Source organism: Lacerta agilis, chromosome 15 (assembly GCF_009819535.1).
Source record: "Lacerta agilis isolate rLacAgi1 chromosome 15, rLacAgi1.pri, whole genome shotgun sequence".
Lineage (NCBI taxonomy): Eukaryota > Metazoa > Chordata > Lepidosauria > Squamata > Lacertidae > Lacerta > Lacerta agilis.
This window is the reverse complement of record NC_046326.1, coordinates 11982101-12001294: the sequence shown is the minus strand read 5'-3', so window position 1 is coordinate 12001294 and position 19194 is coordinate 11982101. Positions and strand designations below refer to the sequence as shown.

The 19194-nt window shown below is 45.3% G+C and overlaps 1 protein-coding gene across 1 annotated transcript; it reads right to left on the bottom strand.

Moving 5' to 3' along the window:
• Positions 1-1435: 1435 nt before the first annotated feature.
• Positions 1436-18661, bottom strand: DDX25 (DEAD-box helicase 25). Its single transcript, XM_033172411.1, has 11 exons — positions 18607-18661; positions 15114-15176; positions 14566-14701; positions 12438-12530; positions 10692-10794; positions 8550-8664; positions 6728-6905; positions 4888-5125; positions 2992-3154; positions 2722-2910; positions 1436-1706 (listed from the first exon to the last, which is right to left on the bottom strand). The coding sequence occupies exons 4-11, from the start codon at positions 12497-12499 to the stop codon at positions 1645-1647; spliced, it is 1110 nt and encodes a 369-aa protein (XP_033028302.1). The 5' UTR covers positions 12500-12530; positions 14566-14701; positions 15114-15176; positions 18607-18661; the 3' UTR covers positions 1436-1644.
• Between the last annotated feature and the right edge of the window lie 533 nt (positions 18662-19194).

Here is a 19194-nt window from a genome sequence, read left to right as displayed (position 1 = left end):
GGGTGTTGCAGGTTAATTTCTCAATTAAAATGGAGAAGAATTGTGTCTGTACATTTTGCCGGGTATCTCAGGTTCTAAAAATGCTAGAAAATTACTTTTTTTAAAAAAAAAAGAAAGAGAATATGGTTCATCCCAGGGGGAAACAAGGAAGACTCTAGCAGGCACCGGATTGTTGACTAATATTGCCTGCTAATATTTTCATCTCAGGTCACACCCAAATGACACGGTTGCCATTTTCCCACTAGGTCTGTGAGTTCCTTCATGAAATATCCAGTCCAAGTATTAGAATAAAGGTGAGGCAGATTCCCGAGGCAGCAGGTGCTAAAAGTGAGCTTGAAGGATGGGCAACGGATTCGTACAAGCCATGGGCCTGCCCAGCACTAGCCAGCTGTCCTCTGGAAGATGCTATTCTGTCCCCAGCACTGAAGATTCAACTGCTGGTGCAATTAGGCTGCCATACTAGGAAAGGACCATCTTCTTGTCTACCATATTCAGCAAAATGTCTTCAGCCAGCTGGGGTGAACCTGCCTGCCTAATCCTCATACAGGCCGACTCAAGAGCAAGTCCCATCTTGCCGAGTGAATGAAGTCTCTGGCCAAAGCAGCATCCTGAGGGCCGCTGCCTTCAATTATGCCCCATGATCCAATTTGTTCCCTTTTTGCATTTGTGGATTTTGCTCCCAATATGAAAAGCTCTAAGAATTGTCAATTTCCTGCCGCTGGCTCCCAAACTATGGTGGCAACTGATCATTGAAACAAGCTGAAACCCATACTGAATTGCATATTTTAAGGGGCCTGGGATTGGAGTTACTCCTTCCTTCCTTCCTTCCTTCCTTCCTTCCTTCCTTCCTCCCTCCCTCCCTCCCTCCCTCCCTCTCTCTTTTTCCTTCCTTCCTTCCTTCCTTCCATACATCACACATTTCTGAAGTCAAAACTGATTTGCCTAGGGCACAAAATTAAGTGAAAGGAGCCAGTGACATCTAGAGGCTGGTAGCTTAAACACCAGTAATAATAAACTTGCTCATTCTGCTTTTGCTGAAATATGGAGGTCTATTCACTTTATTAATCTTTAAATTTACCTCCACTGACACAAATGAATATTGCATATTGGGAAGCACTCAAGGAGTCCATTTTATTATACGCAAAGGTCTGAGCACTTGGCATTACGAGAGCTACAGACTGAACTAGGGGATGGGATTATATCACATGCAGGCTGTATCCCTAAGTGAGAGCCCATTTCTCTTAACTGAGATCACAAATCACAGCAGTTCTTATCTACAGCAGTGTCAAAGGGCATATACGTGGCCTGGAGGCAGTGTTAAAGGCACTCAGGGATAGCTCTTCCAATCACACAAGACATCTGATGGGTCTTAATAGTTGGTGCAAGCAAAAGAAAACCAAGGGCAAGTAATGAGGTTTTTTTTTAATTATTCTTATTCTGACAAAATATCAGCATCGTCTGAAAAATTGTTTAACATTACAGAACTCTCTAGGATGGGTAACCCGAGGCCCTCCATATGTGCTCGACTCCAACTCCCACAATCCCTTGCTCCTGGCCATGCAGGCTAGGGAAAATTGGGAGACTGAGCCCAGCTGCATTCTGGAAAGCCACCATTTCCCCTTCAAGCTGCAGAACTAGAAGAATTCAGTCGTCTATTTTTTCCAGTGCTTCCATATCCTCCGGATCGAGGCACTTGATGGTAGTCTCTGAAAAGGAAAGACATTTTTTTGCTAGGAGGAAGATTCCAATGCAGAAAGAAGAGCTCAACCCTTCAGAGGCCACTGGTCACAGGGAGGGTGACCAATACTCTGGGCCTGTTCTCCTCTTTGATTCACAAGAATTACACGTGGTGGACAGAGAGATCAACAGTTGCTTGTGATACGGCTTGGGACAAGATTTCTAAAGGCAACCTTTGAAAAAATGTCTGGCATGGAAAGAAAAAAGGCAACTCTGCAGAATTTTCTCCTAATATTCTCAACCCATGAAATTAGCCAGCTTGAGGACACATTAGGTTTCATGGTTAGGGTGTTGGACCAGGACATTTCAGGCTCCCCCACAGCTACGAAGCTCACTGGGAAGCACAGTGTGCTCTGAAGCAACGTGAGCCTGCCTCCTAACCAAAGCGAAGCAGGCCAGACACCATCTCGTGGTCTTACCTGCCTCTCACAAGGTTGTTGTATGCAAAAAGGGGGCAGCCATGTATGGTACCCTGTTATTGATTCCAGGCTGTATTTTTGTTTTAATGATACTGAATTATTTTTATATTGTACACTGCTGAAATATTATTTATTTATTTATTTAAATTATTAGGCAGTTTAAAAATGCTTTTGAATAAATAAAAATAAATAACTACCTTAACCACCCTGAAGAAAAGGCATGTGATGCATGCAATAAAGAATTCGCGTTATGTATCAAATGGTTAAAAATGTAGTTCTGTTGCTATGTTGAAAGTTTAATTATTTTAAAATGCTGTTATTTGTCTCTAGGCAATAGACCAAGTCATTTCTGGCAGGAAAATTGCCAAACTATAAAATTAAAATTCAGCCCCTCTCTCTCTCTCTCTTCCACTGCTGTGCAACCTTTTTAATTCCCAATTATACCTAATTCAGAGGCTAAAAGCCAGTGAGCATGTTTCTGAGAAGAGATTCAAACCCCCGATTACCCTAACCCGATGTGTCTAACTTTCTGCACTATTAAGTCACATGGAAATATCATGCTCACTGAAGTGGTCTTGGATGGCATAGACAAGTGGTAGATTATGCCTTTCGACCATATTGAACGCCAGGCCCTTCTTCCCAAAGCGACCTGCCCGGCCTATGCGGTGCAGGTAGGTCTCGTAGTCGGCTAGCCAGGGCGTTATTGTAGGCAGGCTAAAGTTGACCACGATCGTGACCTGCTTCACGTCGATGCCTACGAGGAAACACAAAACAAGGTCACTTCCTGCTGAAGGAGCAAGTGTCCCACCTTGCATTTGCTGGCCCAAATCATTACCTCTGGCGCAGACGTTGGTCGTGATGAGGACTTTATCTTTCCCGTCGCGAAACTTCTGGATCACTTCCGCCCGCTCTTCGACAGAGAGCTCCCCACTCAACAGGGATACTTGGTGCCCATCGTTTGACAGAGCCCAGTGAAGCCATTTGGCATTTTTACGAGTCTGCCAAAGGGAAAAAGAAGAGACACACAAGGTCACGGCCTTCCCTGCAATGACGCCGACATTTCCGTTCCGGCAGGTCTAGCTTTTAGGACTTTAGTCTTGAACCATTTATTGTTGTTGTTTTTATTTGAATTTATATACCGCCCTATACCCAGGGGTCTCAGGGCGGTTCACAGAATAAAATCACAATATAAAACCACAAAATACATAATAATAAAAACCAATTAGTCCCCCCCCCAAAAAACCCCACATTTTAAAAGGGTGTAGGATGTAAATCAGATCAACCAAAGGCCTGGTTAAAAAGGAATGTTTTTTTCTTTTTTCTATTATTAATAAATATTCTTTATTTGGTTCCAATAATATACAAACACACATACCAACACACAATCCAACAATAAAAACAATGAAATTAATCCCTCCCCCCATCCCACCCTCCCTCACTTGTATGTGATTTTATTTGTTCAGTACCTTATATTACCTTTTATAATCGTGTTATTACATCTTATATCCTTTATCCTTATTCTATATTTCCCAATTCTCTCATATCCCCTGTACGATTTACTCCATATTATACAGAATATCAATTCCAGAATACGATATGGTCATGTATTCTTTTACTCTTTCCCATTCTTTTATTAACTCTTGATTAGAGCGACCTCTAATGTTTGCTGATCAGGAATGTTTTTTTTCCTGGTGCCTAAAAGTGTATAACGAAGCCACCAGGCAAGCTTTTCTGGGGAGAGCATTCCACAGACGAGGAGCCACTGCAGAGAAGGCCCGTTCTCGTGTTGCCACCCTCTGGACTTCTCGAGGTGGTGGTACATGAAGGAGGGCCTCAGAAGATGATCTCAGGGTCCGGGTAGGTTCATATGGAAAGAGGCGGTCCTTGAGGTATTGCAGTCCTGAGTCATTTACCCTCCCACTCTGGACCCCCCAAAGTACAGGTGGCGGCCGTTTTGCACTAGTCCAATTGAAGCGTGGCTGCCGACGCACAGTCCTTTTGGACCTGCAAGAGGACGGGGCAGGGCCGGCTTACGTGTGCTGTGTGAGTGGGCACAGGGTCCAGGAACGAACCCCTGTGTAAAATGGTCACCACCTGTGACTGACTACTAAGGACCCTCATACCTAAGGGACCGCCTCTCCTGGTATGTCCCAGGTAGGACCTTAAGGTCCTCAAATAATAATTTGTTGGAGGTCCCGAGCCACAAGGATGCTAGGTTGGCTTCAACTAGGGCCAGGGCCTTCTCAGTACTGGCCCCGACTTGGTGGAACAGTCTGGCACAAGAGACCAGGGCCCTGTGGGATTTGGCATCTTTCCGCAGGGCCTGCAAGACGGAGCTGTTCCACCTAGCCTTTGGGTTGGTTTCAGTTTAACCCTGATGTTTCGTTCTTTTGGTGTGATTGGTGGGCTACTTAAAAATGAGGCTGCAGTTTAGATTTAATTTTAAATTGTATTTTAATCTGTATTTTAATGAACTGTTTTATGTTTTTGTTGTGATTTTATTGGTGTTAGCCGCCCTGAGCCCGGTTTGGCGGGGAAGGGCGGGGTATAAATAAAAAAATTATTATTATTATTATTATTATTAAGGCCGTATCTGACTAGTAAGACTGGGTTGGAAGTCAGCAAATCTTCACCCGAAGACCATGGGCCCGCCACTCCTCCCCACCCCAAATATATTCTCCGGACGTCTTCAGGGCCCCCAGGTTACCTCGATGTTGCAAGGGCGCTTTACCTGACAAAAGATGATCGCTTGGCCGACTGTGATGCTGCCATAGATATTGCACAGGGCTTTGTATTTGTCCTCCTTGTTCTCACACTCAAAGTAGTACTGCCTGATATTGTTCAGGGTCAGCTCCTCTCGGCGGAGCTTTATAATGTTGGGTTCGGGGACGATGCGCTGGGCAAACAGCAGCACAGGGTCTTCAAAGGTGGCTGAAAAGAGAAGCATCTGACAACCGGGGTCTAAAGCTCTGGAAGGAAGAAAAACAAAAAGCAGCCTGCATTTCATTCTCAAGAGAAATCGTGGCCGCAAATCTTTGTAAATCAGGGTTGGGGGACCTCGGGCCGTCCAAGTGTTGCCAAACTACAGCTGCCATCAGCCCCAGCAGGCATGGCCAATGGGCAGTGATGGTGAGAGATCGGCAAACATCAGGCAGGCCTAAGATTCCCTACCTGCTAGAAATGAGCTCACTGGGGAGCAGCTGCGGCCTCGTGATGCAGCCTGTGCTTTGCATGCAGAAGACACCAGCATAGCTGTCAAGTTTCGGATTTGAAAATAAGGGATCAGCCGTCTCACATATCCCAGGGACAGTCACATGTCAGTGGTGGGCGGAGCCAGAAGCAAAAGTGGGCGGGGCAGCAATGTAAACTCCAAGCGGCCTCGGGCAAAGAGGAGGGCAGCCAGCAAAGAGGAGGGCAGCCATGTGCTCCGCGGGATGGAGCCCCATCGTCTTCTTGTCTGATCCCATCAAAACAGGACAGGAAGCAGCAGCTGCTCAAAGGCAGCCAGGCTCCGCCCGCCAGCTAACCCTATTGGCCGGCTGAGGGGCTCAGCGGCAATGGATGGGGGCTGGTGCAGGGGGAGGAATACACCCCCCTGTAAGCACGGGAAACGGCTCCCACTTGCTTTGAGGGCTGAGGCTTTTCTCTCCAGGTAGGCGAGGTCTTCCCACCCAGTCCCTGGCCAGCAGGGGAGGAGCTGCTTCCATTAAAAATGGGAAATTTAAGGGAAATAAAAAATAAGGGAGAGCAGCGGGAAACTGCTTGAAATAAGGGAGAATCCCGGGGAAAACGGGATACTTGACAGCACTGGACACCAGGTTCAGTCTTCAGGAAGGGCTGGGACAGGCTCCTGCCTAAAAGCCTTCGAGGCCCGCAGCTTAGCTGAGCTTCATGACCCATTGCCTGCCTTGGTAGAAGGCGGCAGCTAACCCTCTGCATTCTCACTTGTTACCAGGTAAGAAGGGAGACTTTGCAGTGTCTTTCCACAAGGCGCTTGTGTTGAGCAGACAGGAAGCCAGTGTAGTGACACGAGGGTCAAATGATGAGACTGGTTTGTGCAGCGGTGTCATGCTGTAGCTTCCATCATATACTGAAGAAGCGCCTCTTTACCCTGGCCTTTCGGACACCTGAGATAAATATTTTTAGGCCCCACCCTATTCTTGTGGTGGTCATTGGTTTTAAACTGTTTTTAATATTGTATTTTTAAATTGCTGTAACCCACGCGGGGAACTTAGGCTGTTAATAATAATCTTCCGCACGTACAAGAAGAAAGGCAAGAATGCTATTGCTTCTACATGGCAGCAATATGACAGTACAAAAGCCCTTAGGTCTGCATTTGAAGCCGCTTTCGGCACAGAAACGTCTTCAATAGGGTATGCCTTCTCCAAAGTAATAATAAATCAGTGGGAAAGCAAGTTCTATCGATACAAATTAGGTGGTTAAAAACCTTCCCAGATGTTCCAACGGTGATGAGCATGTCTAGAAAAGTTCCACATGCAGGACTTTCAGCAAGAAGTAAGTTACTTCTCCAAGATCTGTCTTACCAGAAAAAACAAACAAACACACTTTACCTCTGAATTCGGACACTCTGGTCTGAGTAATTCTGTTTGTCGATCATGACATCTGCTTCATCCAGCACAAATACTTTGATTTTCTTCGGATTCAGTAAGTTTAGCTTGAAACACCAATCTAGCAGAGTCCCTGGCGTTCCAATTACTATCTGTTCTTCCACTACAGTCCCTCTTGGAACTGTGAGAGAGATTGAGTTACTTTTTTCCCTATGTCATCCAGTGCACATTTGCTAGACTAAAAATGCTTTGGTTTATTGCAATTAACTTTTGGAGAGTAACAGCTGCTGTTCCCCCCCCCCCTTCTTGTTATCATGGTGCTAGCCTTGGCCTATAAACCTGCAGCTTGTTAACCACATGCATTTGGGGGGGGGGGACAAGAGCACAGGTAAACAGTATGTGGTCGTTGTTCAAGGATGCAAGACGCACTCCTGGCTCCTCGACACACTTACTATAACAATAAGCACAAGAGCCAGGGCTAAATATATGAAACTGATGTTGAGATGCTTATTGCAATTGCACAAGCTTGGCCCGTGGCTTAAATCAGAGACGGGGCTACTACTACTACTACTCCTGGATGCTAGCTGGGGGTGATGGGAGTTGGAGTCCGACAAGATCTGGAAGGCTACAGGTGTCGTCCATCCCGCCCCCACCGCCCATTCCTGGCTTAAAGGAACTCCATCATTTTGCAGAAAACCAAGTGCCAAGAAGTAACATGGAGGTATATCTCCTGCAGTTCTTTCTCCACTTTACTTAAGCAGTAAAAGCTAAAAAATGGTAAAGGACCCCGGGCGGTTAAGTCCAGTCAAAGGCAACTATGGAGTTGCAGCGCTCATCTCGCTTTCAGACCAAGGGAGCCGGTGTTTGTTCACAGACAGCTTTCCAGGTCATGTGGCCAGCATGACTAAACCGCTTCTGGCACAATGGAACACCGTGACAGAAACCAGAGCGCATGGAAACGCCGTTTACCTTCCCGCCACAGTGGTACCTATTTATCTGCTTGCACTGGCATGCTTTCAAATTGCTAGGTTGGCAGGAGCTAGGACAGAGCAATGGGAGCTCACCCCGTCGCGGGGATTTGAACCGCCAACCTTCCGATTGGCAAACCCAAGAGGCTCAGCGGTTCAGACCACAGTGCCACCCACGTCCCACTTAAGCAGTACATGCAAGCTGTAAACATATGCCCTGTTAACTTGCCCAGCTGGAACACACTCTTCCAGGAAAACCCCGTACATTGCTGCCGTAGGAGTGGAGAAACCAGGTTTAAAAATTTATTGGGGGGGGGGCAAGAAGGAAGCACACCATTGAGTCCGGACACAGCAGCCAAAACTTAGCCTAGACAAGGGATAACCAGCATGATGCCACCCAAAGGTTGTTGGGGCTTCAACTCCCATCACCTGCTACAATGGCTGCGATCCATGAGGCTGGTGGGTGCTACACCCCAACAACACCTGCAGGCAACCACATTGGCTACCCTGACTTACACTCATTTCTAGAGTGGTGGTTGGGGGGGGGGGAGCTATTTCATGGCATAAACATCTCGGTAAGTTAGAATTTGTTTTTTGTTTTTAACAGAAGAAGCAAATTTAAAATGTGGATACTTAGTTCACCTAATGACAAAGGACTGCTACCAAAGATGGAAGCCGCCGCCGAATCTAATCTACGAAAGGCATGCAGCATTTAGTATGCATTTCATGGCACCAACAGCTTCGGGGTGGGTGGTACTCTGTAACATCTGGATTTTATAACAAAAGCACTTCCGACATAAGCGTTAGGCAGCAAGACAAACGTAGGCAGAAAAAAATGCACCAAGAGAGACCCTTACGTCTGTTCCCTCGAATGGCAAACGCAACCTTTATGTTGACGCAAAACTTCCCCATCTTCTCAATCACTCGCCCTGTTTGCAATGCCAGTTCGAAGGTGGGAGACAAGCAGAGACACTTTGGGAGGAGACAGCGGAGGTGGAAGGAAACAGAAAGATGGAGGTCAGTTTAGCCTTCAGAAATGGTGCAGTGCTTCGCCAGTATGACACGCAGGCCATGTTTCCTTTTCACTTTAACATTAAAAGGTAAAGGGACCCCTGACCATAAGGTCTAGTCGCGGACGACTCTGGGGTTGCAGCGCTCATCTCGCGTTAATGGCCGAGGGAGCCAGAGTACAGCTTCCGGGTCATGTGGCCAGCATGACTAAGCCACTTCTGGCGTACCAGAGCAACGCGCGGAAACGCCGTTTTTTTACCTTCCCGCCGGAGCGGTACCTATTTATCTACTTGCGCTATGACGTGCTTTCGAACTGCTAGATGGCCAGAAGCTGGGACCGAGCAATGGGAGCTCACCCCGTCACGGGGATTCGAACCGCTAACCTTCTGATCAGCAAGCCCAAGGCTCTGTGGTTTAACCCACAGCGCCACCCGCGTCCCTCACTTTAACATTAGGCTACTGCTATTATTTATTAGACTTCTTATTCCCTTGTTCACTAAAGAGTCTCCAGGAGACTTGCAGAATATTTAAAGCATAATTATGAATACACTGCAGCATAAAATCAGAACCAAACAACGCCCGTAACAGCCACAGGAAGGTTTTGGCAGCACAGAGAAAGAAGCCTTTATCTGGCACTGAAAAGATCTGGAATAGTTACAATCTGTTCACGTACTTTTTATGGGGCATCTACACAACACAGTCCTGAAAGCATTGCTCTCCTGTGTTTCCCTTATGCTCCTCCTATATTTTCTCAAGCTGCAGAAAATCTTATTTTTATTTTAAAGGGAAGGGACAATAAGTGCAATCGCCACCTGGTGTCAATCGCCTCAGTACTAGTCTTGTCATTTTAAATAAGCTACAGTTTTGACCATGCTCCTTTACCTTCACAAACCTCCACCGTAACTCTTTATGGCTGGCTGCATTTTAGCGTATTCTTTTTAATCTATCTTTGGGTTTGGGCTTCTTCGGCTATTTTTAAAAATGGAAGTATCTGCTCAATTAGCGCCCACATGAAAAAGTGCTTTACAGCAAACGGAAATTCCATTCAGTGCAAGTTTAACGAGTTAGTTTTCGTCTTGTACTTTTGAACGCTGAAGCAATCACACAATGGCACAGAGTTATTTATTTTATTAAGTGCATCAGCACAAATATTAAAAGTGATTTTAAACAAATGAATTTGTTTATTTTTAACTTGGTTAAATGTCCCTTCCCTATGCAGTATGTCACAGCTACTAGAATGGATGAACACAGCGGGACTTACACTCAATAATGCTTTATCCACTAAAAGTGGAAATCCAGTTGCAATTCCCACACGTAGCTTGCAGGAAAAGAGCCATGACTGACGACCACCACCCAATTTGGAAGCACCCCTGGGTCAGGGCATTAAATGTATCTACAAGAAGCAATTACATCTTTTTGATGTTTCCAGAATGCCTTTTCCACTCAAAGCTGTTTTACAGGAAAAGGCAGTGAAATGGCTTAAATCCCCAAAAGGAAGTTCATAAAGTTTCAAAGCCACAATAGAGCGCGGTTGCTCGGTGATGGTGCCGACATTGCTTTGTTAACATGTTGAGGCTGAATGCCACTTCTGCAAGATTAGTCCGTGCGTCAATTTTATGGAAATTTGCTTCCGCCAGCCAGCTTCCAGGTTTTTAGGAAACTCTCAGCATTGAAAACGGCTATGTTTAGCCCATGCTTCCTCAACCTCGGCCCTCCAGATGTTTCTGGCCTACAACTCCCATGATCCCTAGCTAGCAGGACCAGTGTTCAGGGATGTTGGGAATTGTGGTCTCAAAACACCTGGAGGGCCAAGGTTGAGGAAGCCTGGCTTAGCCATTCTACGGAAGCAGTGGACCAGACGGAAAAGGCACAAACCCCAGGGAAGCAGCCCTTACTCAGGTTAATAGCAAAGATTTCGATATCATGTTGGCATTAGTGAACTGAGGATGACTCTGCAGCCAGCGGCAATATTGCTGAGTTTATTTTACCTGTGGAAATCTGTCGTGTGGGTTCACTCTGCTCAGCATAGCTAGAACAAAAGCAGCTGTTTTGCCTGTCCCCGACTGACTTTGTGCTATGAGATTTTGGGGTCTGAAACAGAGAATCAAGTTGGGATTAATCCAAACAGACAACGATATTCCAATGGTCTGGGTTTCTCAGTTTGTGGGGTGATGCAAAACTATCACCAAACTTTGGCCCCGGTTTGAAGTGACTCAGACACTGTTGGAATTTTGGGTGTTAACTTTGAGCCCCAGGCAGTGGCGGAGTAAGGCTCCGCGGTACCCGGGGCGGCAAAGGAAACGCCCCGGGGGCGGGGCGTCGTGACATCACATTGTGACGTCATGACGCTCCGCCCCCAGGGCGTTTCCGGGGGTGCCGGCGCCGCTTCTGCAGCCCTCTTTTAAGCCGAAGAGCTCGCTTTTAAGCTCTCCGGCTCAAAAGGAGGCTGTGGAAGCGGCGATCCGATGACAGAGTGCGCCTGCGCGTGCAGGCGCACTCCGTCGTCGGGCCGTGCGCTGCCGCTCCCAGGGTGACAGAGGGAGCGGCAGCGCGTGGGAATGGTGGGAGGGGCTGCCTCTTGTCACCCCCACGTGCCGCCGTTCGCTCCGTTGTCCCAGGAGCAGCAGCACCGCACACACCGTGCGCTGCTGCTCCCGGGGGGACGGAGCCAGCGGCAGCGCGTGGGGCTGACAAGCGCCGGCCCCTCCTACCACTCCCCACGCTGCCGGTCACCCCGGGAGCAGCAGCGCTGCACGGACGGGGTGCTCCCTCGGCCGTGCGCTGTTGCTCCTGGGGTGACGGAGGGAGCGGCAGCGCTTGGGAATGGCGGGAGGGGCTGCCGCTTGTCACCCCCATGCGCCGCCGCTCGCTCCGGTCGCCCCGGGAGCAACAGCGCACGGCCGAGGGAGCACCCCGTCTGTGCAGCGCTGCTGCTCCCGGGGTGACCGGCGTTGCCTGGGGAGTGGCGGGGGGGCGCCGCTTGTCGCCCCCACCCGCCGCTTGTCGCCCCCACCCGCCGCTTCTCGCCCCTGTCGCCCGGGGGCGTACCGCCCCCACCGCACCCCCCTAGCGACGCCCCTGGCCCCAGGTTGATGTATCAGTTACTCAGTTTGTGGGGCGCAGCAAAATGCGGTGTTTTTGTCACAAAACGACTGCAAAACTTTGGCACAGGTTTGGAGGGGATCCCAGCTTTTGGGCTACATAGTTAATAAGCCGGGGGTCCGAAGGTGTGTTCCAGTTTCAAGGAAATAATAATGAAGAAGGATATCTGCAACTGAAACAACAAGGACATTTGAGAGGCACAAAAAAGGCAAAAGGGCATAGTGGGGAGAATGTTTTAGCAAACTTTTGGGATTGGCTTTTCAGAGTATTAATAATATTTTATACTTGTGAGAACGAATCTTTTAAACACATGAACTGGGAATATGGAGGTTGAAAAGAACAGAAAACAGATCAGTCAGAACGAAAAATTCTGATTTCAAAGGTGGTTGAAAACCAGACTGAAAAGTTATCTGTATCAGGATTTTCATTTGATAACAGGATGCAAAAACTATTAGGCAACAGGATAGTAATCAGAGGGAAAATATCCCTTCCCTAAACCTGTGTGTCAGTTGGGGACAGAAGTTGTGTTACCCATTCTATGTAGATGAAACTCCAATGTCAATTGGCACAGGTGTGTCCCATGCTGGCTGCAACACAAAGAATATCTTTCAATTTGTTTTAAACCAACTCACGGGTCAGCTAACATCATTGGAAGTGCCGTTTCTTGGATCTTGGAAGGTCTGTTAAAGCCCATGGCATAGATGCCTTGCAAGAGTTCATCCTTTCTGTTAAAATGAGAATAAAAGTTAACAGTTTTACACGTAAGCAGCTCGGGTACTTCTGAGTGAAACTGGAGGGTGCTAGCAGTCTGGTAAATAAGATCCCCTGACCTCCATGTACTGCTGGGGACTTTAAAAGGAATAGCCGTCATGATTTTAGAGAATCAAGAGTTGCCATAACTGAGAAATGTGGATAGATGGCAGAACACACTGCAAATCTCTAGGCTCATTTTCACCCGAAATGACATCAAAATAAACAAAACAATTTGGTCTCGAACCAATAGATTTGGGCGGTAGTTAAATGAAAAGCCCTGAAAACCAGAACAACAGCCTGCTACAAAGATGTTGCACTCCCATCAACCCCTTCTAAGAGGAGTCAGCTTGTGCAAAAAGTGGCTTATTAATAACAGCAAGAGAGGTCCATAGAACAGCATATTGCGGGTCTATCCCGACATTTTTTACGTATTAGGAGTGTAATTTTCAGACCCACCATTCTCAAACATCCCCTTGTCTAGCATAAGCATTGGTTATCAGAAAATATTCTTCAATAATGTATTTTCTGTAGCTCAGTGGTACAGCACACGCAAACAGGTTGTCAATCCCTAGCTTCTGCAGGCAGGGGAGAGACTTCTACCTGAAATCCTGGAGAGCTGCTGCCAGTCAGTGTAGACATTACTGAGCCAGATGGACCAGTGTAAGGTGGCCAGATTCAGTATAAGGCAGCTTCCTGTGAAATTACCGGTTTGAAAGGCGTCAGCCCCAGCCACTCTGATGTGTTTTTACAATCTATGATTTGTGCCTCAAACCAGAGCACACCTAAATATTTCACCAAGGCTGCAATCCTGAAAAAGTCAACAGAGCTATAAGGAAGGATAAGAAGTGCTACGGAAGCAAATGGGGCTCTGAAACCAAGAGCAAGGTCAATAGGAATAGAAGACAATGGACTCAAGAAATGGACTTTTCTTGTTCCAAGAAAAGGTGGCATTTTTCCATCTCCGCCGTATTAGGCAGTTGGCCCCCTACCTCTCTCGCCCTGATCTGGCCACAGTGATCCAAGCGGCAGTCACCTCCAGACTTGATTATTGTAACTCGCTCTACGCGGGGCTGCCCCTGAAGCTGCCCCAGAAACTCCAGCGGGTGCAGAATGCCGCGGCGAGGCTCCTCACGGGGTCTTTGCCGCAAGACCACATTCATCCAGTGCTCTACCAGCTGCACTGGCTCCCGGTGGAGTACAGGGTCAGGTTTAAGGTGCTGGTTTTGACCTTTAAAGCCCTATGCGGCTTAGAACCCTCGTACCTAAGGGACCGCCTCTCCTGGTATGTCCCGTGTAGGACCTTAAGGTCCTCAAATAATAATCTTTTGGAGGTCCCGAGCAACAAGGATGCTAGGTTGGCCTCAACTAAGGCCAGGACCTTCTCAGTATTGGCCCCGACTTGATGGAACAGTCTATCACAAGAGACCAGGGTTCTGCGGGATTTGGCATCTTTCCGCAGGGCCTGCAAGACGGAGCTGTCCCACCTGGCCTTTGGGTTGGTTTCTGTTTGATACTCATGCTTCATTCTTTTATTGGTGGGCTACTTGAAAATGAGACTGCAGTTTTAATTTTGAATTTGTATTTTAATCTGTATTTTTAAATTGATTGTTTTATGTTTTTGCTGTGATTTTAATTGGTGTTAGCCGCCCTGAGCCCGGTTTTTGGCTGGGAAGGGCGGGGTATAAATAAAATATTATTATTATTATTATTATTATTATTATTATTATTATTATTATTATTATTATTATACTGAAATGCTACACATTAGGTTCAGAAACCTAATGAGCTTTTGCAAAATGCAGGATCTGAACCTGAGCTCTGGGAAATGCAAAACCCCAAATAAGCATCAGGCCACAGAGTGGATGAGCACTTTCTGGTGAGCGGGCATGGGCTGATTCAATTTCTGATATATAATTATCCATTTCGAGTAGACCCACAGCCCGGAGAAGAGCAGTCACTGAGTGAACAAAACTTATGAACAAAATGCAATTGATTCTAGATACTCACAAATGCAGTTCCTCAAAGGTTTTCACGGAAAACAGCGGTGAGCTGGGATCACGCTGTAAAACCTCTACGTAATGGTAGGACTCCACTAAAGATTTTCTAATCAGCTTGTTTAAGAGAGATGTTTCTGCTGCAGGTACTGTGTTGCGTGAAGAAGAAAAATGCATCAGTTATTTATTTACTCAACTTACACAGTATAAATTTAGTATACTGTACAGTTTATTGACACAGGCAACCCATGCAGCTGACAACATTCAATATGAAAACAATAAAAACTAAAGAGAGACCTAGAGGGTTTATGCAACTGAATGCCCCTCCATTCACAAAAATCCCTGCAGACAGAGAGCTAGCATGTCAGGAAGAAAGCCTCTTGCTTAGCCTTCTCCCTTATACAATAAGATTTTTATAGGCAGTGAGACGTTTGGAGTTATTTTTGGTATGGAGAGGTACTCCATCACATGTCTCCCTACCAGCAAACGGAACCAGGAAGCTCAGGGTTACTACCACAATTTTTAACAAGGGCTACAGCTGGCAGCTGCCTGTGATCTTACCTCGGTCGCAATCCTCCTCCTCCAACTTTCCCGTATCTGCATCGCTCTTCCCATCGCTGCTCTCTTTAAAAAAAGTTTTCAGAATGTTAGATGGTTGGCCTACATGTTTTTAATTAAAGGCACCACAAACTAGCGCCTTGCAGAAAATATAGCGAAGAATCATTCCAAGTCACAAGTGCAGATATCTAGCTGGCCAAAAGTTTGCCTTATCAGACAACGTGCAAGGCAACTCTGAATCGTATCAGAACTTTGGGGGGCGGCCCGTGTTTGGTTAGCCCCAAAATGGAAAACGAGCGAGGTCCCAACTAAAGAAGAATGGCAACTTAAACTGATGGAATATGCGCAGCTTGCAGATCTAATGTATAGAATAAGAGAACAAGAAGACCATTCGTTGAAAGAAGATTGGAAAATATTTATTGACTGTATCAGGGGCGGGGATTGTGCACGCTTGAAAACGTTGGCAGCACTAAGATAAATTCAACAGTGTAAAGAAGTTTTGATGGAAGTAATAATGGAATACTGAATGGTTTAGTTTATGTAAAATATGCAGGGATTTATGCTATGTAAAATGAACCATGGAAAAAGAAGGAGGGAAGTCATAGATATTTTAAGGTTGTATAAATGAATATTCTAATCTGTAAAACAGAAAATTTAATTTAAAAATTATATATATATATATATACAGTGTGTGTGTGTGTGTGTATGTATGTGTGTGTGTGTTTTTCTGTGGGGACACAGTGGGACGCATACCCCTAAACATTTTGTGAATCTAACAGAAGAAACTAAAAAAAAATAAAAAAATAGTTTCTTCTCTAGCACAGTGAACTGTCAGTTCCGTTGCTACCCCCCGGTGTCGACCTTTTGTCCATTTACTGTATTTATTTTCCCCCATTTGAACTATAAAATGGTGGTTTTTCTCGAGTCAAAATGAGAAACATTTTTATTTTTTATTTTTAAAAAGCACTGTGTGTGAGAGAGAGAGAGAGAGAACTTTGGGGATGCTTTTGCATTGCGGGCAGAGATGGAGAGCTGAAGTGAAGCATGCTGCAGCCTCTGCCTTTGGTCCCATTTATTGGGTAGAGAAGGAGCAGCTGCAGGCAGCTTCCTTTCCTCCCATGAAGAACCATTTTGCCCCACCTGACAACTGCCCTAGGGCTGCAGAAGCAAGGGGAACAGGACCATCTGGCCCTACCTATTGGCCAAGGGAACTAGAGGCACCAACTGCTACCCAAGCCACATCACCACAAAGGGGAGGTCAGTCTAGCCTGAACGAGACACAAAATGCCTGCTTATAGGTAGCGATGGCTCTGTCAATTTCAGATCCTCTCCTTTTCTCATTTCTTTTCCAGTTCTCAGCATTAGCGCATCAGCTTGTGATTTTTTAAGTCCTAATGAAAATTCAAAAGCCCTTTAGAGCATTTTTCTCTAGTTAAGCATTTTTATATTATTTTCACTACCATACTATTTCACTACTGCACTGTTTTCATTGGAGGTTCTCAACTCATTTTATTTCGGCTTTAAGCCCATATACATAACAACCAAAAACAGAAACAGAACAGCACAGTCTGGTTTACAATTTCTAACAATAAATTAGATTTAAGAAAGTGCTCAGCTGAATAGAATATGACAAAAGTTAAATTAAAATTTCAAACTGTATATAACAATCCATTGCGTTTCTTAAGTGTCAGGACTGAGGTCAGAAATTTTGCCATATGTAGGGTTACAATCGAGTCTGTATCTTGCAACAGAAGAGCAAGGTAAGTCTCTTCCAAATACCCCGGTAATTTTTGAATTAATGGGAGTAATAAAGTCTTCCGGGCATCAGAATACAAGGGGCAGACAAACACTATGTGATGCAAGGATTCAATCGAACGGTTATCACAGGCACATAAGACTGAAACCTGGCCCCTAGAAAATCTGTGGAAAAGAACATTTGAGGGGAAGACATTAAACTGTGCTTTAATAAAAGCGAAACGATGACTAGCAATAGAAAGAGTTGATAGATAGGCTGGTACTTGAAGTGGGGGTACAATGCCCAGAGATATTCATTGGATGTTTTTAAGCAGAGGCTGGATGGCCATCTGACATGGATGCTTTAGTTGAGATCCCTGCATTGCAGGGGGTTGGACTAGATGACCCTCGGGGTCCCTTCCAACTCTTCAGTTCTATGATTCTATATTTTTTTTATTTTTGTTTGTTTGTTTGTATTCACTCTCCCCTAATAGAAACATTTTTGCACACCTTCTGTTGGAGAACTGCATCTGGAGAACTGGAGAAGTAGACATTTTAAAGGACAGCAGTGTTTTGCTTCATGTATTTGCTTCGAGAAGTGCAAATTAGCTACATTTGCATTAAAATTCCAACCAAACCAGATTTCTCCTCCTCCATCCCTATTTATGGTTCACCACTTGGGTCTGGCCTTGGAAAAAAATTGTCTCCATCATCTACCTTTGTGGGAATGTTGTCGATACTATGAGAGGATCTATTGATTTAATAGTATCCTTCCTAACTCACGCTTGTGAGCCAGCAGCAGAGTGCATTCCCAAAGATATAGCAGGAAGCTAGTTGGTAGATTCATTTGAATCTCTTTACTTAAGCAATCCAATCTGGCTTTGTTCAAATTGGAGTACAGGTGAAACTCGAAAAATTAAATATTGTGGAAAGGTTCATTTCTTTCAGTAATTCAATTTAAAAGGTGAAACTAATATATGAGATAGACTCACAACATGCAAAGTGAGATATGTCAAGCCTTTATTTGTTATAATTGTGATGATTATGGTGTACAGCTGATGAGAAACCCAAATTAACAATCTCAACTTTGGGGTTCTCATCAGCTGAACGCCAAAATCATCACAATTATAACAAGTAAAGGCTTAACATATCTCGCTTCGCATGTCATGAGTCTATCTCATATATTAAACTCCAGTAGCTAATGAAAACAATTGCTTACATAAATGGACTTTTCCACGATATTCAAAATTTTCGAGTTTCACCTGTATATTCCTGGTGTAACAGGAAGTTGAACTGGCTGGATCAACATCCCCGTCTGTGTCCACTCTAGGCAAACAGGAAGTGTTGTACTTGACTGCTTACGTTACATCCCACAACCTTTGCCCTCAACTTCCCTCCGTTTGTGTGCCATGTCCTATTTTTTAAAAACCAGATGACAAGCTATGCCACTTTTTTAATTGAGGTGATCTGCTCTGGGAGACAACTGTCTGAAAAGCGGAACGTAGAAAATAAACATGTAACATTCTGGACAACGTGCTTAAAAATCTGTATCATGAAAAAATACCTTGCTTTTTCTTACTATGAGTGATGGTAGGTAGGCTCTTTGACTTCAAGGTAACACATCCACACTCCCTCCAATGTGATATATTTCAAGAGATGCTACCAGGAGCATCGTACTTAAATTTGTGGCCAAAGATTCAGGGCAGGTAAGATCAGAAAGCAAACCTGTTGCGCTAAACATGCCAGCAAAGGATCCCCTTACCTGAAACAGGGCGATGTGGAAAACGCCCAAGATTTTTCCCACAGGATAACGATCTGTTCAGCTAGAAGAAGGAATGGTTACAAGCATGAGCCAAACAGATCACAAGCTTTTTGAGACTCTTTGGTCTAGCACAGCCAACATGGCATAGCTGTCAACCTTTCCCTTTTTTGCAGGAAATTTCCTTATTATAGCATTGGGAAACAGCAGGGAGGGTTGACAGCTATGCGATGTGACACACCCAGACAAGGCACACGCAAGAAAAATTAAGGGTGGGTCAGAACATACGGCTTTTTAAAAAAAAATAATTTGGAGTATTGCAAAGGAAACCTGTGGGGGGAATGGGGGAAAGGCAACAAGGGAAAGGTTTAAGAAGGTGTAGGAGGAATTTGAGAAATAAAAGGTCTTGTGCCACAGAGGGGCTGGCAGAGACAATATTTATTTCTTAAATTTACATTTTAGCCAATACTAAAATTATACAATTAAAGCCTCTAAAAGCAGTTAAAAATAGCCTTCTCACAACAGTTTAAAACTTCTAAAAGTTTCTAGATTAACAGGTGTGGGGAGAAATTGGTGGTTAGAGTGTGGTGC

Excerpts from the sequence above, each read along its gene's own strand:
- DDX25 (XM_033172411.1), bottom strand. The coding sequence starts at position 12,499 with ATGGGCTTTAACAGACCTTCCAAGATCCAAGAAACGGCACTTCCAATG. Across the intron at positions 10,795-12,437 it reads CCAATGATGTTAGCTGACCC|ACCCCAAAATCTCATAGCAC; the intron begins GTGAGTTGGTTT and ends TCTCTGTTTCAG. Across the intron at positions 1,707-2,721 it reads TGCCATCCAAGACCACTTCA|AGACTACCATCAAGTGCCTC; the intron begins GTGAGCATGATA and ends TTTCCTTTTCAG.